Below are 27933 nucleotides of genomic sequence, written 5' to 3'. Positions count from 1 at the left end.
TGTCTCTATTTTTCAGGTGAGGAAACAGGCTTGGTGAGAATAAAATTATTCAAATAAAGTTATAGGTCCAAGGTCATAAAGAATTTTATCTCATGCAGTCTGCATTCAGTAGCTCATCTTAACCACTACTCCTTACTGCTTTTCCTTTATTTTTTAATAGAACACTTTAAAGAAGGCTATGTTACAATACTGAGAAGAATGGTAAAGAATGTAAAGGAGTTATTTTATTTTTTGTTTAAGTTATCAAATCTTTCTGGGAGGATATGAACATTATGGTATAAATAAAAATACAACTACAGTATTGGGCAGAACCAAAAGAAATATCAAAGGAAAAAGATTAAGAAATGTTTCATAAAGAAAGTATATTTTAAGATACAATTTGAAGGTGAGTGGGATTTGAAAGAGTAGAATTTGGAAAAAAGACATTTGGTGTCAAGAGAACAGCATGGACAACTGGAAAAATACATGTCATATTTGCAGATGGCAAGAGTTTTAGTTTGGCTGTTAAAAAAAAAAAATGGATAAGGGAGATATCAGACTATATATGCCCTCAATAGATGATAAGCTTCAGGAAGCAGGGGCCAGTTCTTATTCATCATTACATTTTTCTGGTGTCTCCCAGCGTCATCTGCATATGGCTGAGACTCAAAAGCTATTAAAGGTTGAAGAGAAAAGATAATATTTCAATAGAACATTAGGGCCAGATCAGAATAGATTTGCAAGATCTGGTAAGGAGTTTGGACGTTGTTCAGTAGGCAGTACGGAGTCATTGATAGTTTTGGGGCAGGGGCCTAACATAGAGCGGTACTTTAAGAGTATTAAATTGGCAGTCCCGTGGAAGATGACATAAGGGTTCTAAAATAAGAAAGACTGGAAAACTTCAGTTAATGAATGCCTGAATTAGGGTAGTGGTTTTGGGAATGTAAAAGAGGGGATGTGTGGTGTCCTGTTTACAGAAGGGGTGCTTTGAATGACATATAGTATCGGCTGATTTCTGAACTTGATAAAGTCTTTTTTACGAGTGGTGTTACCAGATGCTTTTGGGGAACTACAAGAGACACACACAAAATGCAGGCATGATGCATTGATCATTCCTTTTGCAAAAAGAAGCTTAAAAGGGGATGTATGAGGATTACTTTAATCTCTCCAGAGGAGAAATACTCCAAAAAATGTATTTATTATCCTACACACTAACAGTATTAAAAGGTAAAATGATTCAATGGTGGAGGACAACGACGACAAACACATATCTTCAAAGAGAGAAGCTCACATTTCGAAATGAATTGGAATCTTACTTTCTATTTTGATCTTCGCTTGCAATTCAGCATATCACTTGATGCTGATATATAGAATTTGTTATCAGTTGTTATCCAAGGGAATTTGCCTAAACACAGATATAAAAATCAGGCTCTGATTGTAGGTCTGCTCTCTTGAGTGCTAGAGTTAAGGGTCTGATAAGTTTCAGTGTTAATAGTCTGGTTTCATTTTCACTTTTCACACCAGAAAAATGATAAAGAGTATTATTATTTTTTAATACTATATATAAGGGGATAACCTATCATTTATCATCCAAATGAGAACACTTTTAAGAGTAATAGGGAGTGCTGCTAATAATTATACCAGGATAACCCATGTAAACTAAGACTATAGTGGGAAAACCAGGATATATGGCTTACATATAGTTTCATATAACTACCTACAGTGTTATATCGTTTTCAAAATATACAACTTTTGGGTAATTCAAAGAAGTTGTATATTATATTGGACTTTTAGCCATGTAGGTGATAAATAAGACTACTTTTTAAATGCTTTTAAAAGATACATAATACTACTTTTAAAAGTAACTTGAGATAGCTTTCCTGATAAGTTAAATTTTTTAAAAATTATGAATAAAGTGTTATTAGAATTATCTCAGTCAAAACAATATTAATAGAAGAGAAAATACTGGAAGTAAATGACTGAAGGAAAGCTGCATGCCATCTATTTTGTGCCACAATAACATTTATTTAATCATCTTTTAGTATCCCAGAAGAATACCTCCAAAGTAAAGTACTTACATGTACATAGGCTGTAGTTGTAAATGAGATGTCTTCTGAGGCCCCTGATAGCCATAAGAGTCAAAGCCACCTATGAAATCAACTAAAAAGGGACAATTGCCTTAATTAGTTAACTTTTCAGAAGTGATAAACATTTATGATCAAGGTCTTACACAGATTACTAATATAAACTCTTAAATAATCTATTAAACCAGAAGTAGCTAATTGTGGAGGAAAAAAGATAGTTCCTTCAAGGCAGTGATTTTTTTTTCCCCTCCCTCAACTGTGAGATTCAATTATTGCTTTACAGGAATCTATTCACTTGGGAGAAGAAATTATATACTCTTTTGAAGCAACCAAGACCTAATTGGAGTAATAAAGTTCACTTGCACAATTAAGATGCTATATGTCTTTTTGGTTAGCATGGAGATTTTCTGCAACACATTACAAATGTAAAAAATAATGATCGCTCAAGTGCATGTATCTGTCAGCAACTGCAGCACTAGTAATGATATAATATCCTATGATTGTCAAGTACAAGGTGCTATGGTGGAGGTCATGTAAATTAGCTCAACATGGCTGTCCTTGCCATTACGTGGTTCATAGTCTCAAATAGACAATCAGAAATAAAGACGTGGGGCAAACTCTAACCAAACATTCAAATGCAATACATACTTAGATATTTAAGAGAGTACAATGAGATATAACAAGAGTTACTGTGGTAGATTATATTATCCAAAATGGCTGCAACAATATCTCCTATTCCATATCTACCTACAATGTGACTTTGACACTCACGTCACCCTGTGGTTTGGGTCTTTGTCCCTTCCTCTTGAACCTGGGTAGAACTTTGTGGCGCTTTGACCACTAGAGTATGGTAGAAATGACACTGTATGACTTCCTAGGCTAGATTAAAAAAATGTCATGCACTTCCCTTTGCTCCTTAGGGATGCTCTCTTTCGGAACACAGCCATTATGCCCAAACTAGCCTATGTGGAGAGAGAACAATGAAGGATCCTTGGATATGATTTCAGCTGACAGGCTACCTGAGGTCCCAGCTGACAGTTACCATCAACACCCAGACATGTGAGAAAAACTGCCTGCAAATGATTCCAGCCCAAGCTGTTGAGTCAGCCCATTCTTGGAGTCTCCCTAGCTGAGGCCCCTGATATCAGGGATCAGAGACAAACCATCCTCACTTTGCCCTCTCTGGGTTGTTAACCCACAAATCCATGAGCATAATAATGGTTGTTTTATACCACTGCATTTTGGACGTGATAGTAACTGGGACAGTAAATACTAAGAGTGCTGTGAAAAAGTTTTGTTTTTGTTATTTCTTTCCCATTGCTGGATGTGGAGCTTGTGAGGTATGGTGAAAAGAGGCAAAACAACAAAAAGCTGACAACATAGATGACAGGAAGGAGAAAGAGAGGAAACAAAAGATTTCTTTTATCTCACAGGACCCAAGCAATCTTTTGGATACCAATGGAAAGAAGGCACCACACTAGTCTCTTCGGTCTAGAGGAGTAGAAGGAAAGAGGCTACGACATGCTTTAGCATCAAAATGACTGGAGTTCATCAGTACCATTTTTTTAGATTCCATATATATGAGTTAGCATACAGTATTTGTTTTTCTTTTTCTGGCTTACTTCATTCTGTATGACAGACTCTAGGTCCGTCCACCTCACTGCAAATAACTCAATTTCATTTCTTTTTGTGGCTGTGTAATATTCCATTTTATATATGTGCCACATCTTCTTTATCCACTCATCTGTTGATGGGCATTTAGGTTGCTTCCATGTTCTGGCTATTGTAAATAGTGCTGCAATGAACATTATGGTACATGTTTCTTTTTGGATTATGGTTTTCTCAGGGTATATACCCAGTAGTGGGATTATTGGGTCATATGGCAGTGACAGGGCAGGAATAAAGATGCAGTTGTAGAGAACGGACTTGAGGACACAGGGTGAGGGGTGAAGAGGAAGCTGGGACGAAGCAAGAGAATAGTATTGATATATATACACTACCAAATGTTAAATAGAGAGCTAGTGGGAAACTGCTGCATAAAACAGGGAGGTCAGCTTGATGATGGGCAATGACTTGGAGGGATGGGATAGGGAGGGTGGGAGGGAGTCTTGGAAGGGAGGGGATATGGGGATATATGTATGAATACAGATGATTCACTTTGTTGTACAGCAAAAACTGGCACAGCAGTGTAAAGCAATTATATTCCAATAAAAAGCTTTAAAATGTGGGAAAAAAAATGACTGGGTGAGAGGGTTATCCATTGATGAATACTGTCATGTTGCAAATATTGATAACTGGTAGGGAAAACATTGCTTTCTTTCTGGCCAGTTCATAACATCTTGAACAGAGGTACATGGCTAGATAGAAGGTGACAAAATAAAATAAAACTTGTTTAATCTTTGTCTCTTTGGAGCGATTTGCTTTTGGTTCTCTGCAAACAACTCGGGAATGTTATTTTCTTTGCAATTGTTACAGAGTTTTCTCTTTGCCTTAGTTTTCCTATCTGCAATATGGGTGTGTTTTTATCTACTCACCTACGGAGGCCCAATTATTTTAAATTAGTAAAGTGCCATATCAGTTTAATAACTATGATTTAATAGCATTAATAATAGTGGGATTTAGAAATTACCAAGTGAGAGAAAAATGCTTTTTGAATAAATATTCCTCACTCGAGTATGTTCCCTGTAGTGAGCTTCCCTTTTATTTAAACCCTTTAATCATGAACACTGAGTTCAGCAAACCTAAAACTGCTTTTTAAAATACATGTTGGCAGGGAGTTATTGTAATATAAAATTGTACCTCCGTTATTAACGACAAAGCCACCAGTCAACACACTCTCTTTTGGTGACAGAGCTGGAAAAGACCATGGGGGATATTTTAAAAGGCAGTTCGCAGAAAGCTAAGCCTAAATATTTGGAAGAACTCATTGAAAGACATTAAAGAGTTTGTGTGGGCCTATGAAAATAGAGTGTAAATCCATTATCTCTGCGGGTAAGTGTTTCCAGGGTACTTATCTCCTGTTGCACAAAAGGAATTCAGAGCATAACCAACCATAGTCCAAATTCAGAAGACCCACCTTCCTCCCCCACACACTTACTTGGTGTCAGCAATTCAGCTACCTGTGTAAGCTTGATGTGCTCAGTCTGGACTTATAACTCTGAGTGGACTCAGAGCTTTTTTTTTTTTTTTTTCTGATTAGGAAAACACAACTCTTTGTAGAGATACTTTAGTCTGTTGTTGCCTGAAAGGTCTCTAAAGTGTGATGCTATAGAGAGCTTCTGACAGGTGAAACATGCATTGAATGAAATGAGACTTAGCTAAATTACAGCAGATGTTTCACCTCCTAACCTTGTTCAGAAAATAACATTTTCTCAGGGTCTTAGGGTTCTGTTTTTCCATGTTTCTCTCTTAGTTGTATCAGGACCAGATCTGCAGTGTTTTAAACTTGGTAACACATTTCCATATAGTAAAAACCAAAAGTGGAATGCAATCACTACAATGATGTAAAAATGAAATACTTCTTTAGTTAGAGATCATTTGAGTAACCACTTTAAGCTATTGGTTCTAAAAACTTAACAAAACATCAAATGTTTCCACTTGAAAAACTGTTTTGTCTTTTCACTCTTGCCTGTTTTTGCTAATTCTTAGTGCTGCCATGAACTTAGGTGAGATTTGAAGAAACACATGCTGGTTTTCTGCTGTGACCAGGATCTTGCTATTGAATCATCTTCTAATGACCTAATGCCATCACTGGCTACATCCCAGGGAAGGGTTGAAGTAGTGTAAAGATCAAGGGCTTGGGAGTCAGAAAACTTGGGCTCAGGTGTGCCTTCCCTTCTTACCAGCATCATACCCACAAGCCGGCCACAACTGCTCCGAGCCTGACTTTCTTCCTCTGTGAAGTAGAAATAATAAAACACTTCCAACTTCACAGGGTTGTAAGTAATACTTAGATGAGTGTATTTTATGGGTACACTACAAGTAGATTTGGGATCTCATCTCTTTTAGCAAGGGATTTATACAAAACAAAAGGTTCAAATTATGCTTTAAAACATATATTTAGGTTATTTATTGAGAAGATGAGAATTTTTCAGGCCAGAAGAGTAGATGGAGATACAGGTCAAAGAAGAGAACCTTGTATTAGAATTTACTGGAATTTTGTATGGAATGACCTAAATATGGAAATCATTAGCAGAAGAAGCTGAGGTAGGTTAATGGAAACCCTTCAAATGCCAGCTTGGTTAACTGTGGTCTGACAAGCAAGGGGAATAGCCTATGTGACATACTGTAGAAAAAAAGGGAAGATATTTTATATTTTAAAAAAACTACGTGGAACTGAGTTTCCATATTGCAAATATTTTTGGAAATCAGCTTGTATCTTATCTGAAAAGATGGGGAGAGGCTGGGTCAGGCCTGGTTTGTGGTCTGTGAGGCTTTGATCCGTATGTAGGAAAAAGGAACTTTACAGTGGGGTGGGCAAGAATGAAGACACCAAGAGCTCATCTCCTGGATTGGGCAGAGGAGATGAGGCCAAGGCTTGGTGGAAGGATTGCTTTGGAGAGGAAAAGCTTAACTGTTCCTCTCAAATTTGGGCAGGGTTCAAGAAGACAAAATGGTAATTGCTAGTATGAGAATTGTTGAGGTTCTGAAGGAAAAAATGAAAGGAGTTTATGTTTAGTAGCTTTGGCTTTCTCAGGTTTGGGTACCAGGCTTAAGGAACTTGGAAAGGTTTGGAGTAGGTCCTTGGTGACTGTGGCACACTGTCAATGGGAGAGGAGTGAAAGCCTTGTTGAGCAGGAGAAAGCATCCAACTGGGTTTAGGGACTCTCTCTAGCCATGAGCAGCAATCCAGGATTAGAAGTGGAAAAACTGCATCTGAGGCACATCAGGCAAGGATATTGAAAATCCTAGCATGACGGAAGAGAAAGCAAGGAAGGAAACCAAGGGTGCCTGTAAGAGCACCACTGCTCTTGTGGATCCAAGAGGTAGATGATGAGTAGAAAGATAAACAGAGGTTCCAGTGGAGGGAAGCTCCTAAATAAAGATGAAGAAAAACTCCTCCAGGAGAGAGACAGGAGAACAAAAAGGGAGTAAAGATAGTTTACAGTCAGGCAGAGAATTTTGGAACTGTTGATTTTTTCAGAGAAAACTTCTTCCTCCATAATGAAGGTGATCAAAATTAGCCTTCTTGGTGAAGGAAACTAAGGGGGCAAGTTGAAGAGAGTGGTGACAAAGATGGTTAGAGCTGATAAGATTAAGAAATTGTAAAGCAGGAGCCAGAAAATTGTGTATTCAGATATCTTTAATACTTTCAATAGGTGTGAAATCATGTGCAGAACATGAGATGACTAAACAAACTATCTTAAAGGACATGGAAGCAACCTAAATGCCCATCAACAGATGAATGGATAAAGAAGATGTGGCACATATATATGATGGAATGTTACTCAACCATAAAAAGGAATGAAATTGAGATATTTGTAGTGAGGTGGATGGACCTAGAGTCTGTCATACAGAGTGAAGTAAGCCAGAAAGAGAAAAACAGATACTGTATGCTAACTCATATATATGGAATCTGAAAAAATGATACTGATGAACCCAGTGACAGGGCAAGAATAAAGATCCAGCTATAGAGAACGAACTTGAGGACACAGGGTGGGGGGTTGGTGAAGGGGAAGCTGGGACTCAGTGAGAGAGTAGCATTAACATATATACACTACCAAATGTAAAATAGATAGCTAGTGGGAAGCTGCTGCATAACACAGGGAGATCAACTTGATGATTGGTGATTATCTAGAGGGGTGGGATCCAGAGGGTGGGCGGGAGTCTTGGAGGGGAGGGGACATGGGGATATGTGTATAAACACAGTTGATTCACTTTGTTGTATAGCAGAAACTGGAACAATAGTGTAAAGCAATTATACTCCAATAAAGAGCTAAAAAAAAAAAAAAGATGCCTGCCCTCACTTTGTGCCATGCCATTTGGGTGGATTAGATTCGCCAGTCTCTGTTTTGTTCTCCCCTGTTAGAATTATATGTGACATGCCTTTCAGTTGAAATAGGAGAGAGCAGTTATTAAAAACTACAGGCAAGCTAGTTAGACATGATTGGGTATGTCTTGTCAGCTGATGTCCAGGATATATTTAGAAGGCACAGCCCATTTAAATAGTGGTGTTAATTAGGGTGTGGGCACATCAATATGTACATATTTAGGAAAATAAAAAATATGCATGCTAAAATCCCCCAGGAAAGAACTCTTCCTCCCCTTGTAATTTTTGCTAACACAATCTTTGCATTATTTTGCAGCCTCCAGAAAGGAGGACTAAACCTAAATTAATCATCTTTATAGAACAACAATAGCCGTTTCAGGTATGAGAATGTCCAGTGGTTACTCTAATATTTGTACAGGTATTTGGGAAAGGTGAAACTAGATTTGCTCTATGGGGTTCAGTAAAAATACTTAAGATGATTCCTGTGTGAATTACAGTGTCCATTTGGTCAATATGGGTGAAAAAAGTTATCCTTTTTAAAAAAAGACACACCTATCTTTGTTAAATTCTGTATATCCCTCTGATGCATCCTTTAGGTTTCAGTTTTAATGTCATTTCCTCAGGGAAAAATTTCCTAGTGGTCTTAGCTGGATGAGGCAGCCCTGGGGTATTCCCCGCCCCACCCCCCACACTCTCCTTGTCTGAAGCTCATCATGCTTTGGTGTATTTCCTCGTGTGAACTGTGTGCTGGGCTGTAAGCATCAGGAGGGCAAAGACAGTGTCTGCTTCATCCGTAGTGACTAACACAGCCTACCATGTGGAGTGACTACTCAGAAAACATGTGTTGGAAGAATCCACATCGTCTCACAGTGAAGTGATGTGTAAAGTATACCTAGAATTGGGAGACAAGTTCTGCTCCCAGCACTGCCTCTAAATGATTGACTTGGAGCAAATCAATGTTCCTTTCCTCAGCTGTAAAATTAGGGGATTAAAGCAGGTGATTGCTAATACTGTTCATAGCTCTATGATCTGCAGAATTCCATATTTGTGGGATTGGTTTACGTACCGATAATAGCAACACAACATTTAAAATGAACAAATCTGCAAAGGAATAATGAATGGGAAAAATTAGTGCAAAGGAGTTGTTTCCCCTCTGGCTGTCACTACTATTATGCATTGATTTTACTAAGTAAGTTTCTAGGGAGATGAACTGCTGAATAGGGTATATTGGAATCTGAGACATGAGACATGACAATTCCCAATTGGAAAACAGAGTGATGGAAAAGGTGGGACCTGGGAGAGAAGAATAGGATTGACAGGTTTGGAGCCCACAGAAATCCTGTTGCCCCCATTCAGTTTACTTCCGTGGTGAGGTGTATGGGTGAGTGACTGCATGTGTCCCTTTGCCTCTGTGCTCTTGGGAATTCCTTTAACATCAGCTTCATTAGTTACAAAGGCAGCAATCCATATCCAATTTTCTTTTTGTGTCAGGATTGTTCATGTATAAACTAGGCTCCTTTGTTGGAAACATTTGCAATTAATCCCATAAACAAACAAACAAACATGCAAATCTTGCACTGCCCGAGCCAACCCTGCTGACTCTGAGACCAGACCCTCATCTATTATATACAGAAATGAACTGAAATTCCCACTTTGGGCCTAACCTAATTTTCCAGTGATAATAGGCATGGATTCCCAGAAGCACTCTATGCCTCTTGATAGTAACATCCTCATTTCCTTTCCTGGTAAATGTTTTAAATAAGATTTTAGCACCAAAGGAAATTAACCTTTAAATTAATTGTAATTATAAAACACCATCACTGATTTTTGTCTTCAGCCTAATTACTTTCTATTATTTAAACAAACCTCACCTCCTGTGAGCGTTACGTTTGTTTCTCCTTCACTCCCTGCCACACAATGCCATCCCGTGCTCACAGAGGCCTCCCTGACTCTCTGCTGCTGGAGCAGCCTCATCTAAATGTCACACAGGATTGAGGGTTCACCCTGTGCTGCTTATTTACAAGGCATTCTTTCAGTGCTCTGTGTAAGGCTGCTCCCCTCAGGTGTTTTCGTTCCACATACCTGGTGGCCATCCTTAGCGATGCAGTGTTTTTAGTCCTCCTGCTGGCCTTCTGTTCCTATTAGATGCCATTTCCACCACTAAAGCACAACTGGTCGTCATGCAGTTGGCAACTACCAGCATTATTTATCCAAAGACTCACTTTGAATGTACACTCTCCTTTCTCAGTACGTCTCAGCTTTGGAGGGCTTTTAGACTTCTGTTTCCTGTGCTAGCTCTTTGTCTTGTTCTCATTTGTTCTTTCAAGAGAGGACTGAGGGATCCCAGCAACTTTATTTTGTGAGCATATGTATTGGCGCTAAAATCATCCTATTTTTCTGCCACTCAGCTGCTTTCCTTCTCATGTCATTATCAATGTGAGTATAGAGAGAGATGGTGAGAAACACAGGTACAGAACACCCAGTACAGGTGGACTAGCTATTAGAGAATGGGAAGAGGCAGAATAATCAAAATGGGAGATGTTTCTTTAATCATTTCTGTAAATGTCACCACTTCTCCTTCCTTTCACATGCTCTGGCTTTCTTTTCCATTGAGGCAGGTTAAAACAACTTGGATATTATTCATCTACTGGATCACGTCAGGTTTTCTGCATAACATACCTTCTTTATCACACCTCAGTTAAAGGTCCTCCTTTGCGAGTCTGGATGTTGTTGCCTCAACATCGAGTCTTTAGAAACAAGGTCCCGATTGTTTCAAATCAACAAAGGATAGAGAATGAACCGGTTCTTCCCCCGATATTTTTGATTTGGGAACATTAGATTTATTTAAAGATGATCATAGTGTGTATGTATGTGTGTGTATAATAAGCAGTAGAGTATAATGGAGGAGACATTAAGAGAAAAGGGAGAAAATGAGAAATGATTGTCAGCTTGGACCTGAATATCCAAATTTAAAAATAAAGTGCATATGTTTTCTCCTCCATGACCACGAGAGGGAGCAATTTAACAGCAGGCTGAAAAAAAGACCAGCACTAATTTTAGGAGACTTAATGTGAAAATTGTTTCACTGTTAGGGAAGGCTGTTATCACTGAGAGGAGCTCGCATGTGATTGACAGGAGGCACAGTTATAGGTAAACATTTGTTTCAGGTGTTGGTCATCTAATCTGTCTTTTATTTTTACATATGGCAGCATATCTCCCCCCTCCCCCATTTTCTTCCAATTGTTTAGAAAACAATGAAAGCTGCTTTACTGTAATTCATTATTCATTTACTTAGAATAAACTGGGGTCTAAAATGTTACCTTTCCTTAGGAGTTTCCATATAGTCCAGGAAATGTTAGTGGAGAGCTGACTGGTTGATTCACTTATTTCCCATCTACTTACTAAGTCCTGCTCCAGGTAAGGGATAGGCTAGATGCTGAGGATATAGCGGTGGTCAAGATAGGTGTGGTCCCCAATGGCATCCCCTAATACTCTCTTATCCTGAGGGAGTCAGTATGTGCTGTATTATGTCAGAAGTTCACGGAAAGCTCAGTGACCTTGGGCAAGTCATTTAATCTTTATGCGTCTACAAAATTAAAGTGTTGAAATAGAGCAGTAAGCAGTAGTTTTCCATCATTTCAAACTCTGCAGTATTCTCTTAGTGCATAAGAAATCTTAAGTAGAATCAGGAGTTGTAAAATTAAATAAATGCAGGGCTCCTGTGCTCTGGGGGTGGGTGGGAAAGGAGCAAGGTGACAACGTCTGCCTTGGCCTCACTATGATTTTGCAGAGCACTAGCTAGAGATTAGTAGCATCTGAAGTCTCTGGCTCCAGACTCTAATACTATGTGATTCTGTTCAGAGATGGTGAAAGAAACGGCAAATTTTGGTTTTGTGGGAGGCTGGCAGATACGGACAAGATTATTTCACTCAGTCACCTTCAGAATTACAAAACAAATGTTATAAAGAAAACAATAATATACTATTCTTTCATTTGATTGCTTGAGTATGGTATTTGAAAAGTTATAAGACATTCTCATAAATCTACCTGTCAACCTGGTACCCAAGAAGTTAACACCTTTTTTGAACTGCTCATTGCCTACCCCTTAGGTTATGTTTGGAGAGTTATTTATAAATAATAAGAAAGCTCAGGTTACCAAAGTGTATAATATGGCCCTAACCACCAGATAGAAAAAGAGAGAAAGGAGACATATACCCAAATGGTAACTGAGAACCAGAATTCAAAATTGTGAAATTATTCTGATTTTCTTTGTTTATCTGTATTTTCTCTACATTCTGCAGTAAACTTACACTCCTTTATAAACAGAAAGAACCAAAGTGTTTTTTAATGGACGAGTACTCCTTCTTTCCCACCTCTACCCTCCCCCACAGGTGGGGAGAGTGTGTCCTTGTACTCAAAGAATTGCATCGAAACTCAATGATCCTGTCAAACTGGAAAAATGATCAAAACATACAGAACAGAGTTCAATACACAGAAGTGTAGGCCAGCAGGCTTTAGAAGAAAAATCAAACAAAAATAACTGAAAATTATTAGCCTCAGAGAAGTGAATAATTTCCTGTGGTTTGCTTTTCAAATGAAACGTTCTATAAATCGATTATGACTTTTATCCCAAGACCAGTTTATTTTGGAGAATTCAGGACAGACTTTTATGCATCTGTGCTTGGTTGGGAGACTCGTGCATGTGTGTATCTACAAGTTTAAATATAGAATTAAGTTTTCAATACTTTTTCAAAATAAGCCCCCTTAAGATATTTTTAAAATGACATTCTGCATATTTTCCTGGATGATTTGAATACTTAATAATATTTGCAAACATATTGAATCTGTTTTAGAAAAGATAGTGACTACTTAGAAAAATGGATCCATTTTCCAGAGGACTGATGTTTATTTTTAGCTTTAGTTTAACTATTAAGGCAAAGGTTTATAAGAAAACAATAAAAATTGAGAAATCACTTTGGCTATTTTTTTCTATTATGGATTAGATACACTTTCCACAGCTGCATGTTTTCCTTTTAATTGTCACATCTAACAACTCTGAAGCCTATAAGTTCTTAGTTTTATCCCTATAAGTGGACATCGGACTCTGGGGCAGAAGAGCTGAGGATTAAGGGAGAGAAGAGCTACAAGTATAATAAAAGGCACCAGACCAGAAATCTCGGAACATTTTATTTCTTTCACAGAATATTGTCAAAGAGAACAAGTAGAGGGGACTAGAAAACACTGGAGGTCATGAGGAAAACTCAGCATGGCTGGCAACAGATGATACAGTGAAGAGCCCAGACACAAAGACAGCTCAGCGAGGGATGCCCGCTCTCCTGCAGAAAGTCTTTTCTCCTAAGACATATTGCTGCCTTTTCATGAACAAATATATAAAAGTATGTTGTGATGGTTGCCCCGCTCAAATGAGGTTCAAGTGTCAAGGCATACCCTCTGGAGCAGGTCCCAGCGTTTTTTCTGGTGAGGAGCTTCTCATCTGAAGGCAGATCACCCCACCCCTCAGCAGGAGATGCTGACCGGAACTCCTGCCTACTGGCAGTGAGCCAGGAGCAGAGAGGCTACCATTAGTGCCTGGAGCCTCTTACCCACAGGTGTTCGTGCCACTGAGCAGAAGCTAGCCCCGTAGCTACGTGGTGTGTGTGTGCACGTGCATGTGTATTTATCTTTAGATATGGGATGTCATGGACTGAATGGTGCCCCCTCCAAATTTATCTATTAAAGGCCTAACCCCCTATGTGATTATATTTGGAGATGGGGCCTTTAAAGAGGTAATTAAGGTTAAAGAGACCATAGGGTATGGCCCTAATTAAATAAAACTGGTATCGTTATAAGAAGAGGAAGAGACATGGGTGCATGCACAGACAGAGACAAGGGGGCACGTGAGGACAAAGTGAGAATTCAGCCTCTGCAAGCCAAGGAGAGAGGCTTCAGTAGAAACCAAACCTGCCAGCACTTTGATCTTGGACTTCTATCCTCCAGAACTGTGAGAAAATAAATATCTGTTGTTTAAGCCACCCAGTCTGTTATATTTTGTTATTGCAGCCCTAGGTGACTGATACTTGGCCGGGGGCGGGGGGGTGGGCGGGGGGGGGGTGTTGGGGTCGGGGGAGTGGAGGTGGGATTGCCCACATTTGAAATCTATTTGAAATCTCTGCTCCAAGGGTGGTTGTCATCTCCTGGTAGGCACAGCAGGTGGCAGTGGTGTTCTGTGAGTTTGCACAGCCAGCCGGCCTGTCAGGCTGGGGCTCTGGCTTAGATAACCAAAGGGTCACAGATGTAAACTTCAGGGCCTAGGGTTTTCATTGGGGAAAATAACAACAACTTTGTATATCAAACTGGCCTCTAGAAAAGTAAATGAGATGCTATTTAAAAGGAGAAATAAGGAAAAATATCTTAGGCACTGTATGTTCCTGCAGTAACTCCCTCTAGTTCAATAATGATTTATTGCTATTTCTTGGAGTCTAAGTTTGAGTCTTGGCTCACGGAGCCAGAACCCTCGCCTTAGCTCCCTAGAGGTTGGTGCCTCTGAGGATCTCTGGCTGCACTTGCTGCGGAGCCTCAGATATCAAAACTGAGTACAGAGCTGGTCAGCTTCCTATTGATGTCAAGAATACTTCAGTCTTCCAGGTGCTGTAATTAGGCCCTTATCTCCACAGTCCATCCTCAGCACAGCTGCAGAACCCAAACTGTCCTCTGTTCCTTTCAAGGCTCTTAGGAATGGAAACAACTAATTTGGTAAGTAGGGAGCTGGCACCTCCTCCTCTACTACCCTTCCATCAGGATGCTTCATTGCAAATTCACAACCAGTAAGAACAGTGACACAGAGTCCCCTTCCCTGTTTATATATACATTAAACTTTCCCCATATTTCAGGACTTACTTCCCGAGACCATTTGTGTGTGTGTGTGTGTGTGTGTGTGTGTGTGTGTGTGTGTGTTTTACCTTCATCAAGCCAGAACATTTTTAAAGGATCAAAATAATTTTCTTTATAGCTACCAAAAATTAGATAAAAATTGCAACTTTGTTTTACACTTGAGCATTGGAAGTCTGGTGTTCTAGGTGGTGCCTGGAGGTAAACTTATAGACAAGAGATCAAGATAAAGATAAAGTGTGGGAAATATCAATCTAGAGCATTTTACACAACAAATATTCATAATTTTCTGTGTGTGAGTAAACAAACCTAACTGATGGAGAACTGGCCCAAATGAACATCTCCTCCAGGCTGTTTAGTAGTCCCATGAATGTCCAAGATAAGCATGAGTCTACTTGGATATAAAAAAAAAGTTCATATCTTACCCACTGAGCAAAAAGACTAAAATTAGAAAAATTATCTATAATAACTCTGCTTGTGTTTTAGATTAATAAAGGCACTTAAGGAGTTGTGGCCAAAATACATATAAAGACATAAGCATTATGGAAAACAGTTTATTAGATGCTTGAAAGATAAGCCTCATCTTCCAAAAGATATTTGTAACTTCACATCCCTTTGGATTTACATGGCTTTGACTAAAACTTGACCAAGGGCAGAATTCCCTACAATGAATTCCTTGGAATTATAATTCTCTGGAATATTAAGATTTCTTATGAAAAAAGTGTTCTGTGTTCAAATATTTGGGCTATTAGCTATACTCTTAATTTCTGTAAAATGTCTTAACATCTACAGAATGACCACTGGCTGTTCCCAGGTAAACTGTGGCTCACCCAAAACATTTGGAGACCGTAGATAGCCCCAAACCTTATTCTCTGACAGTCACAGTGAACATGAATTTCATGGGGACCTCTTTCAAACTTAGCCAATTGTAAACTCTTTTACCCTGCCTCACCTGTTTCTTTCCCTGGAAACCAGAATAAAAGCACTTGCTTACAGTCTGCACTCCTCTCTCTCTCTCTCTCTCTCTCTCTCTCTCGCTCTCGCTCTCCACCTCATGACCCACCTTGGTGCTTTCCCTGAGGGGCCCTGTGTGGCATGCTGTGTTCTACCCAGGGAACCATGAATGTAGTAAAGCCCTTTTTGATTTTCTCTCTTCGGTCTGCTTCTGGCCTCACTGTACCTCATCCAATACAATATGGTTAAAACAAAACTGTGGATTAGGACAAACTGGACATACTTCTTTATTGTAATACTCTCAGAGGTGTTAATACGTAAATGTGCATTCTAAATTTTCAGTGTCAAACTTACTTGGCCTTGGAATCTTTTTTGAGCAGTATATCTTATGAACTAGCATTTCTGGGATCCCCCTGGGAGTACTATTCTGGAGAGATACTGATTATCTGTCTAGGAGACATGGTGTGTCAGTATTTTTCTGAAGACAAAAATGCAGACATCATTGTGAAGTAAAATCAAATATTAGTTTAGAGAAAGCTCAATTCCCATATGAAATTTAACCTATAGACATCAAGGATTTGGCACAAAGACACTGAATGGTAATATCTGAATGAACTTACAGAGTTTATGGAGTTCGTATATTTTAAAATCCATCTGTGTTTTACCTTCCTAATATTTGAATAAATCTTTTGGGCATAGGGCAAGTGCTTACTAGATGTCTTCTCTTGCATCTTTGTTAAGCACCTCAAACTCAACCTTTCCAAACTGAACGAATTGTTGCATCTCTATTCTACTTTCCTCAAGTGACATTTCCATCTACCCATTCACTCATATCAGAAATCCAGAAAATCTCTGTCTCTTCCTTGTCCCTTGCATAGTACCCACCCATGGCCCATTAATCAGTATTATTTTTATGTTTAATAACGTATCTATCCTCTCCCTTTCCAACACTGGTCTTAGTCCAGACTCTCTTCATCTCCTATCTCAGTCATTTTCACAGTGTCCTAATCTGTCTCCCTTTCCTTAATCTTGATCCTCCTGTCCAAGTCTTTCCTTCATACTGCTGCCATTATGTTTTTCCTAAAGTGCACTTCTGATTGCTACTCTCTTTCTATTAACTGCCAATTGATTTGCCATCATGCTATACGAAATAAAGTCTAGACTCCTTACTTTGTCATAACAGTTTTTCTGCTGTCTCATCCGTGCTTGCTTTTCCAGTCGTCTCTGGGTGCCCCACCTCTAGCACAGGATATAATTCAGTCATATTAACCTGACTGCTCTGCTCCTGACATGGCAGGCTGTGATATGTCCTGATGCTTTTTCACCTTCTGCCTGGGATCTCCTTACTTCCATATCAGCTCTGCAAGTATCTGTTTATTTCCAAGACCAAGCTTAAGAGTGCCCTTCTCAATGAAAACTTTCCTGATTCCTTTCCTATCTCCCCACACGACATACTCTACAGAGTTTTATTATATTTATTTGTTCAGAGGTTTTCTCCCCTACAAAATGCTTAATTCCTGGTGGTAAAAGACTGCATATTGCTCATGTTAAAAAATCCAAAGACTGACATAGCACTTGATACATTGAGGAGTGCTTTACAAATGCTTGTTTGTAAAGGACTGTCATTTCCTTTTGCACACAACGTAATATAAACTATGCACTGTGTATTCCTAATTTTACATCATGTGAGAGTATGATTGAGAGCCTCCTCTAAATGAATCACATGATACAGCCTCCTTTTTAGTATGATTGGAAAGTGAAGAAATACATTATTTCTCTGAGTATTTTCCTCAAATCATCCTATAATAGAGCAGTGGATTCTCGTTTCTTCCCCCACTGCCTCAATACCCCAATCATTATGAATATTTTTGGAAACCAAGAAAAATGATTCCCAACTCTGATTTTTTCCTCAAAGTAAATATAGCTGTATGGGAAAGTACCCAGAGAGCACTGAAGTACTTTTTCCAGTCCTCCTATTTCATATCCTTAGGAGGCAAGGAAGGAGTGAAACCTTCTACCTGCCAGTTTTTAGAAGAGCAGAAGACAGTGGAGCCACTTAGAGGCTTGTGAGAGGGCACCTCTACCTAAACTCTGGAGCAAACAATAGTGCTGAATGCTGAGACTCTAATGTAAAGTTCTAGCCGTTTGCATCAAACTGTAGGAAAAAATAGGAAATATGAACGTTTGGTTTCATGAAGACAAATTTCTTGAATTAATCTGAAGTCAGTTCTTGTGAGAATTTTTGGAACTATTGCAAATTGTTGATTGTTGGGATTTGTAGTCATGGGTGAAACTGATTAGTTATCTGTATGCTGGATGCTTTTATGGAAAACACTTTAGCCTGATGAGTACAAAGGGCTGAGTCCTTGTTCAAATGATGCGTTAAGGGATATTGTCTGAGAAGCTGGAAGGCTAGTTAAGAGGCAGTAAAGAAGATTTTCTGAACTTGAAAGAAACAGAATAAAGCTTTAATACTTACAGCTGTCCTCTTCTTCAGTTATACATTTCACAACATAACAGGCGTAGATGAACCCTGCCAGCTGAAACAAAACAAAGATGCTTTAGACATGAGGCAAAGGCAACAATACTGGACCTCACTGGGGGAGTGACTTTTCAAAGGCACACGGTTTTGACTAGATATGGTGTTCCAAAATAGTTCATCAGACTGGATCTGAACTCCAACGTTGATTCTTGATTCAAATAATGTGGCTTATAAGTGAATATATTACTCTGTTTTCCTTTGTTCTGCATTTATGTGTAAGATTTGTTCATTGTCAGGCAATCTATAACAAGTTATTTTAGGTCTTGAGGAAAAGAAAAAGAATTATGGCCATTCATTGATGGATTAACATTTGCATTTGTGCCTATCAACTCCTAATTCACTTTTTTTAAAAAAATTTATTTATTTATTATTTTTTGGGGGGCACACCAAGTTCAATCATCTGTTTTTATACACATATCCCCGTATTCCCTCCCTCCCTCGACTCCCCCCCCCACCCTGCCTTGAGTCCCCCCCACCCTCCCCATCCCAGTCCTCTAAGGCATCATCCATCCTCGAGTTGAACTCCCTTTGTTCATTAACCCAGAGATTGAGATTCTAAAATTGGACTCCTGCTGACTTTCAGAAAAATGTTTTGAGAAGAAAAATATTAAAGAGATTCCATGAAATGTTGCCTGAACACTTTGTAAGTAAGAAAAACTCTTTAGCCCAGTAACAGGAACCAGGACATACCGAGTATAATTAAGATGACGTGTTGCCGAGGAGCAACGGGGTGGATGCCGGTAAGGAATATCACAAAGCCCTAGACTGGGATCGCACACATCAGAGCATCCTTTCTGAAACATTCAACAGAGCTCCCTGTGGTCAGGGAAGTCTTTGCTTACTGAAATAGTATCCGTGAAGGAGCACAGCAAAGCCCTTTGATATATATCTCCTCAGATGGTGTAGTTTTGTATTCCTTTGTGTAAGTATAATTATTTAGTCAAATAATGAGCGCTAGTATAAGGAAGCAAACTAATTTCCTGATGTGGACATTTTTTTCCCCCAAAATAATCCAGTTTGGAGGAATCCTTAAAGGTATGTTCTCAGGCCAGTGATGAAAATTATTCACGATGACATTTCAGACAGGCATTGATCCTACTGAGTATTTGGCATTGGGGAAGAGAACCTTGGGAAAAAGGCTACAGTCTTTAATCAGGAAGCTAAGGAACAGGGCAAAAAGTTGCTGGTGTGATAAGCCTAATGAACTTGATTTCCATTAGCTAACAGATTGTAATATTTCTGGAAGATGTGAGTGGAACATTTTAAGTCTGAGGGTACACTGATAGGTATTTAATGAGAAGAACTATTTGGAGACAGAGAGAGGTCCAGTTAAAAGGAACTTCAGAAAATCTCTAATTTGAGTTTGAGAAAAAGCATGTTCTGGCAGATTCTAGTTCTCTTCCAAAGAGAACTGGCATGAGGTAAAACAGTGGTTTCCCTGGCACAAAAGCAGTAACCCTGCTTAAGAGAGAGAAGTGGATGAGAAAGAAGATTTGTGCAAAATACTCTTCACAGGCTTTTGTTTTCAGATCCTGGATGAGAGGGACAGTGGACCCCCTGCCCTCCCACCCCGAAGTGTGGTATCTGAACTGCTACATATAGTAATAGAGAGCTAGATAACATACCACTGATGCTACATTAGCACTTAGGGTTTTAAAACTATATTAGAAAAGTCATCATTTAAGCACTTTTCTCTTTGAATTATATGTTGCTATTGGCAATAAAATTGTGATAGTAAGAACTATTTCCTTATATAATAGAATCATCAGGGTTACTGTTTTTATGGGACTGATTTTTAGAGTACAGGGTACTATTAAAAACCAGTGTATGCTATTTGGCTTTAGCAGAGATTTTGATTTGACCAAATACAATCACAGTGATTTGAGCATTCTCACGGGTAATGGAAAAACAGATTATACTAACACTTTTTAATCTTTTATCCACCAGAGCCCATGAAAATGCCCTTATCACTGAGTGACCCAGTCCCATGGGTACTCTGTTATGGGTGCTGGGTCCGACTGTGGCAAGGTAAAGAAGCTATGGGTTTGGTTAAATCCCTTGGGTACTGCCTATATTTCCCCCTTCTTCCTCCACAGGAAGGCCGTACCGTTGTGGCTAAATGCCATAGATTTATCAGTAGTTTATCTCTTCTTTTCAGTTTAAAATACTTGAATTATCTACAAAGCAACTTTTTTCCTAATCACAAAGTTTTCTCTTGATTTTCACTCATCACTTAGTTACTTTGAAATGAAAATCTAGGTAAAGAGCACTGATAAATTCTGAGATTCAGGGCCAATGAGTTTAAACTTCTCATTAAAGTGTCACTAGAATCTAGATTAGTAACTGTACTCCCCTCCCAGAATGCAGCCAAGGCACTGTGTTTTGCTTACCAGTGATCTTTTAATTGTATTTGGTTGCATTCTTTAACTGTCAAGGGAGCGAGTTTGATATAAAAGTAAATCCTGCTGCATTTCATTACAAAAGCTTGCTGATTAAGAGAACTTCAGCTTTTAAACTGGTCACCTCTAAATACAAATGGAAATTAGTTTCCCCCAAATTAATCAAGATTCATAAACTTCTGTTACCTTTCAACTTTCCTACACCAAATAAATTTCTAATTTAATTTTTACTCCCTCACAGCAATTTATAAATTTACCTACAGAAAAGCAGTTTCAAAGAATTTCTTACAGCTCTGAATATTTCCTATAACGTGCAACCCTGCTAACTGTTGCCCAGGTCACAAAGATGAACCAAGCCAGAGTTTCCCAACCTCGGCACCACTGACATTTTGGGTTGAGTAATTCTTTTTTGTGGGCTCTGTTATATATTATAGGATGTATAACTACTAACATCCTATGATCAAAACAACTGACAATTGAGATAATCCAAAATGTCTCCAGACACTGCCATACATCCCTTCAAAGACAAAACTGCCCCTCGTTTAGAGCCCCTGTTTTAGACACAATATAAAGGATTTTGCAATCTTGTGGCAGGGGTACACATATAATTATAACTCAAAATAGTTTAAGATAATGTCAAGAAGAAGGAAGAAAGCTGATTTTCTCCTAACTGACAAACAGTAAATTGGGTGCTTCCACGCGTTAGCTCATTAATCCTCACAACTATATTTGGAAGAACATTATCTGTATTTTTGCAGAGGAGAGGTAAAATGGGTCTTGCTTTTCCTGAGTGAGTTCATCAAGCGGGGAAGTTATAGGCTGTGTTCATGGAAGAGCCAGTCCTTCCATCTGATGAGAGTTTGTGGACCTCATATTAGAACAACAGAAAAAAAAGCTGTGAAGACACAGTAGGGCTATAATCAGAGGGCTTTGAGTATGTGTCAAATTGCAATTTTAACTACGTCATTTTCTACACAATACACTTAAGGAGCATCCCATCTTCTACTGAAAAAATATGAAAATTTTCATGAAATACAAATCCTTCCTGTGTTGCTCCCTTTCTAGCCTCATTTCCCGCCACTCCTTGGCTCAAAATTGATGCCAGTATTAAGCTGCTGAGAGTTTGCTGGCATGTATCAGGTGGTTGCCCTCTGTTCTTTAACTCATTAACCCCTTCTTCCAACAAAGGATGCAAATGTCCTACACCTCCTCCCTTCCTTCCTCGCTCAGCTCTACACCTTTGAGTAGTTCTAACTCATCCTTTAAGACTGAATTAAAGTGTTGCCTTCCCAAAGAACTGGCAATCCATTCCCAGGGTAGTTGTAGGCTGGCATTTTGGAGATAGACCTCGAAAGATGGGAGTGGGGGGGGGAGGAGCTTTGGGAAGGAATAACCAGGAGAAAGGTGAGAAGATCTTCCAAGCAGAGCTCAGACAACCTATGGGAAGATGTGGATTATGTTCATAGAGGAGCAAGAGGCCCCAATTCAGAGCAGTTTGGGCAATGTGAAGGGGAGTAATGGTGCCCAAAGCAGGAAACAGTGACCTATGTTGTCACAGTAGATGGCAAGATACCAATGGTATTATACGAGGCAGACATATAATTATCCACTTGTAAAAAGCCAAAATATTGCAGCTGTCTTAGTCTTTGGCATTCAAAACAGAGCTAAGCCTAAATCTTTTTATTTTTATTCATCTTTTCACCTTGATACATCTAATATGATTTTTTCACTTCTGATTCACCTGATAGGAAATTATATATCATCTTGATATCATTACTGGCTGAAAGGAAATGATATTTTCTCTCTAAAACTAAATCAGATTAAAACTCTTTTTTGTATCTACAAACCAAATTATGACTGTATGTCCCAGAAATTCACTTAGAAGCTAATAGATAAGAGGAAACCGAAGCCTTTTGGTAAGTATTTTAAAAGATTTAATTGTAATAATTGAAAATGTAACAACCTTAGTGTTTAAAATACTATCTTTTGGACTTTCTTTTTGCAGGAAGTTGGAGTAGACGTACTTTCCCCTAACACTCCCACTAAGTACAGCTGAAAACCCTGGACATTATATATATAAAACACACATAGGAAGACTCTGAAAGGTGGAAAGAAGGTAGATTGGCTAGGAATCTTGGGACCCAAGGAAGGACACGGGAGTGAGTTTCCTATTTTTCTTTTGTCTCATATACTATACTTGGAGCTGAAGAAGCCCACAACCCAGAAATGCCAATGGGCACAGATAAAAAAAAGCCCCAACAAAGGGACAGCCTAGCAAGACAAAAATAATTTAAAGACAATAATAGCCCTTCTTTAGCCAACACCACAAAGTAGCCCCACTCCCCAACCACAGCAGGAAAAAGTGGGGAGTCAAGTCTTCCCACCTCTTCAGGCTGTGGTGTCTGAGAAGTCAGGCAGGGAGCCTGGACTTTCATTCCTGCCAGGAGGGAGGAAGTCCTCCTCCCTAGTGTCTGTAGAGACCACAAAGGGAATCTAGACTTGAAGCCTCACTCTGTAATAAGGAAGCATCCCTCCCTTCCCAACTGGGGTGGTGTCAGAGGAGGCTTAGTGGAGAATGAGGACTTTAACCAATGCCCAGCAGTAATGAGGTCAATCCCTGCCCCCATGATGTTCGATGAAGCCGACTGGGAGCAATAACAAGGCACTCCTACCCCTCTTAGCCATGGAGGTACCAGTGAAGGCTGAGTAGAGAGCAGGAATTCCCACTATCTCCAAGCCTTAATGAGAATCCCTTTCTCTCTGGGGTTTGAATAGAGCCTGGGTGAGGAATCTGGACTTCTGTCCCCTACTCAGAAGTAATGAGTCAGTTTCTCCCCTTCCTCTGCCAAAGTAGCACCAGAGAAAGCCAGCTAAACAGAAGGTTTAAGAAAGATAATAATATAATATATTACCCAAAATGTGCATGTTTCAATTTAAAACTCCTCATTGTGTCAATAAGGATAAAGTTCTCAACATGAATGAAAACAGACAACCAATGGAAGTTAACACAGAACTGAATGACAGAGATGTTAGAATTATCTGGCAAACATTTTATAGCAGCTATCAGAAAAATGCTTCAACAAGAAGTTATGAATACATTTGAAATGAATGAAAAAAAAGTGTCAGCAAAGAAATAGAAGATATAAAGAAGAACCAAACTGAAAATTTGGAACTGAAAAAAAATGCAATAACCAAAATTAAAAAAAAAACTTAATTTCAGAATGGAGGAGACAGGACTATATCAGTGAACTTGAAGACAGAACAACAGAAATTACCCAGTATAAACGAGAAAAGAAATAAACTAAAAAATGAACAGAGCTTCATATAGCCATGGGACTATAATTAAACATCTAACATTTGTGTCATTGGAGTCCTGAAAGGAAAGGAAAAAAAGAGCAGTACTGAAAAAGTACTTGATGAAATAGTGACTGCAAATTTCCCAAATTTGACTTATATATTCAAGAAGCTGATTGAAGCTTAAACAGGAAAAACCCAAAGAAATTCATACCAAGATACACAATGGTCAAAATTTGGAAAACCAACTACACAGATCTTGGAAGAAGAAAGATGGAAATATTTATGTATAGCTGCTCTGGAAAACAATTTGAAGATTTCTTAAAAAAACTAAACATACAACTACAATATAATCCAGCAACACATTCCTGGCCACTTATGCCAGAGAAGGGAAGATGTGTTCACACAAAAACCTGTACACTAAAGCATATAGCAGCTTTATCCATAATAGCCCCAAAATGGATGCAATCCAGATGTCCTTCATTGACTGAACTATTAAACAAACGGGCATATCCATATTATCGAATACTACTCAGCAATATAAGATGGGGACTAGTGATATATGCAAAGACCTGTATAAATTTCCATAGAATTATGCTGAATGAAAACAGCCAATTCCAAAAGGTTTTATACTGCATGATTTCATTTAAATAATATTCTTGACATGAAAAAATTACAGAAATGGAGAACAGATTAGTGGTTGCAGGACTAAGGAAGCTGGGTATCACAGGGAAGTGGATGTGGCCATTAAAAGGCAACAGGAGGGACCACTGACTGCACAGATGTCAACATCCTAATAGTGATATTGTACTCTGTTATAGTTTTGCAAGATGTTACCATTGGGCAAAATTGGATAAAGGGTACACAAGATCACTCTGTATTATTTCATACAATTGCATTATGTATTTCACAATTATTTTCTATGTATTTCTACAACTATTTCACAATAAAAAGATTAATTTAAAAATACTACATTCAGTACGGGGATCTGGTTGCTGCTGTGGCTGCCCGGAATTGTGGGGTTCATGTCTGCCCCTCGGCTGACAGGTGGGAAGCCGAAAGTAGAAGAACATACAGCAGTCAATGAATTGATTCATGTCTCACAACTTCCTTTTATGCGAGTTGCCTGCCCTTCTGTCTTGTGAGAGAGAGGAGTTCTAGAAACTGGAAGAAGAATGAGAGATGCATCCCAAAGGGTAAGCAACCTCTGGAGTCTGGATTCCTCCACCAGAAATCAAGTCAGAGGCTCTGGGGAGGGAGCACCAAGTCCAGGATGCTAGACCACTAGAGAGTCCTCAGGCACAGGGAAGATTAACTGCAGAGAATTTTCACGGAGGCCTCTATCAGCCTCTAAGACCCGCTTTGCCCGACTGCCTGCAACTGCCAGTGCTGTATTCCTCGCACTAAACTACAAATAAGACAGGAACACAGACCCACCCATCAGTACACAGATCAGTACCTAAAGCCATGTTAAGCTCACAGATACCCTAAAACACACCACCTGACATGGCTCTGCTCATCAGAGAGAAAAGACTAAGATCCACACACCAGAAAGCAGGCACCAGACCCTCCCATCAGGAAGCCTACTCAAGACACTGGACCAACCCCACCAAAGGGGGCAGAGAGCAGAAACAAGAGGGATTACTACTAGGCAGCATAGGGAAAGGAGACAGCAAATACTATAAATTAGACAAAATGAGAAAACAAAGAAACATCTTGCAGGCAAAGGAGCAAGATAAAAACCCACAAGACCAAATAAATGAAGAGGAAATAGGAGAACTGCCTGAAAAAGAATTCAGAGTAATAATAGTAAAGATGATCAAAATCTTGAAAACAAAATAGAGAAAATACAAGAAACATTTAATAAGGACCTAGAAGAACTAAAGAGCAAACAAACCATAATGAACAACACAATAACTGAAATTAAAAATACTCTAGGTGGTAAAAACAGCAGAATAACTGAGGCAGAAGAATGAATAAGTGAGTTGGAAGATAGAATGGGGGAAATAACTGCCACAGAGCAGGAAAAAAAAAAAGAATAAAAAGAATGGAAGACAGTCTCAGAGACCTTAGTGACAACATTAAGCACACCAACATTCAAATCATAGGCATCCCAGAAGAAGAAGAAAAAAAGAAAGGGTCTGAGAAAATATTTGAAGAGGTTATAGTGGAAAACTTCCCCAGTAGGGGGAAAGGAAATAATTAATCAAGTCCAAGAAGAACAGAGAGTCCCATAAAGAATAAACCTAAGGAGAAACACACTGAGGCACATATTAATCGAACTAACAAAAATTAAACACAAAGGAAAAATATTAAAAGCAGCAAGAAAAAAGCAACAAATAACATATAAGGGAAAACCCATAAGGATAACAGCTGATCTTTCTGCAGAAACTGTGCAGGGCAGAAGGGAGTGGCAGGATATATTTAAAGTCTTGAAAGATAAAAACCTACAGCCAAGAATACTTTACCCAGCAAAAATTTCTTTCAGATTCAATGGAAAAATCAAAAGCTTTACATACAAGCAAAAGTTAAGAGAATTCAGCACCACCAAACCAACCTTACAACAACTTCTCTAGGCAGGAAACACAAGAGAAGGAAAAGACCTACAAAAACAAACCCAAAACAATTAAGAGAATGCTTATAGGAACGTACATGTCAATAATTACCTTAAATGTAAATGGATTAAATGCTCCAACCAAAAGACACAGACAGGCTGAATGGATACAAAAACAAGACCCTTATATATGCTGCCTACAAGAAACCCAATTCAGACCTAAGGACACATACAGGCTGAAAGTAAGGGGGTGGAAAAAGATATTCCATGCAAGTGGAAGTCAAAAGAAAGCCAGGGTAGCAATACTCATATCAGACAAATTAGACTTTAAAGACTATTACAAGAGACAAGGAAGGACACTACATAATGATCAAAGGATGAACCCAAGAAGAAGATATAACAATTGTAAATATATATGCACCCAACATAGGAGCACCTAAATACATAAGGCAAATGCTAACAGCCATAAAAGGGGAAATTGACAGTAACACAATAATAATAGGAGACTTTAACACCCTATTTACATCAATGGACAGATCATCCAAACAGAAAATAAATAAGGAAACACATGCTCCAAATGACACATTAGATCATCTTGACTTAATTGATATTTATAGGACATTCCATCCAAAAACAACAGAATACACTTTCTTCTCAAGTGCACACAGAAAATTCTCCAGGATAGATCACATCTTGGGTCACAAATCGAGCTTTGGTAAATTCAAGAAAATTGAAATTGTATCAAGCATCTTTTCCGACCACAATGCCATGAAACTAGATATCAATTACAGGAAAAAAAATGTAAAAAATACAACCACATGGAGGCTAAACAATATGGTATTAAACAACCAAGAAGTCACTGAAGAAATCAAAGAGGAGATCAAAAAATACCTGGAAACAAATGACAATGAAAACACAATGACCCAAAACCTATGGGATGCAGCAAAAGGAGTTCTAAGAGGGAAGTTTATTGCAATACAGTCCTACCTCAAGAAACAAGAAAAATCTCGAATAAACAACCTAAACTTACACCTAAAACAATTAGAGAAAGAACAAAAAAACCCCAAAGTGAGAAGAAGGAAAGAAATCATAAAGATCAAATCAGAAATAAATGAAAAAGGAAGGAAAGAAAGCAAAGATTGATAAAACTAAAAGCTGGTTCTTTGAGAAGATAAACAAAATTGACAAATCATTAGCCAGACTCATCAGGAAAAAAAGGGAGAAGACACAAACCAACAGAATTAGAAATG

The 27933-nt window shown here is 38.7% G+C and overlaps 1 protein-coding gene across 1 annotated transcript in view; it reads right to left on the bottom strand.

Moving 5' to 3' along the window:
- Positions 1 to 1359: 1359 nt before the first annotated feature.
- NKAIN2 (sodium/potassium transporting ATPase interacting 2) overlaps positions 1360 to 27933 on the bottom strand; it is a 507063-nt gene continuing 480489 nt past the window's right edge. The window contains exons 5-7 of the mRNA XM_057737751.1: positions 18374 to 18434; positions 2058 to 2139; positions 1360 to 1384 (exon numbers count right to left, since the gene is read on the bottom strand). Coding sequence (XP_057593734.1) covers positions 1360 to 1384; positions 2058 to 2139; positions 18374 to 18434 — 168 coding nt within the window. The remainder of the gene's footprint in view (positions 1385 to 2057; positions 2140 to 18373; positions 18435 to 27933) is intronic.

This window comes from Hippopotamus amphibius, chromosome 6, assembly GCF_030028045.1.
Source record: "Hippopotamus amphibius kiboko isolate mHipAmp2 chromosome 6, mHipAmp2.hap2, whole genome shotgun sequence".
Lineage (NCBI taxonomy): Eukaryota > Metazoa > Chordata > Mammalia > Artiodactyla > Hippopotamidae > Hippopotamus > Hippopotamus amphibius.
The sequence above is the reverse complement of the archived record's forward strand: the minus strand, read 5'-3'. Positions and strand labels throughout refer to the sequence as shown.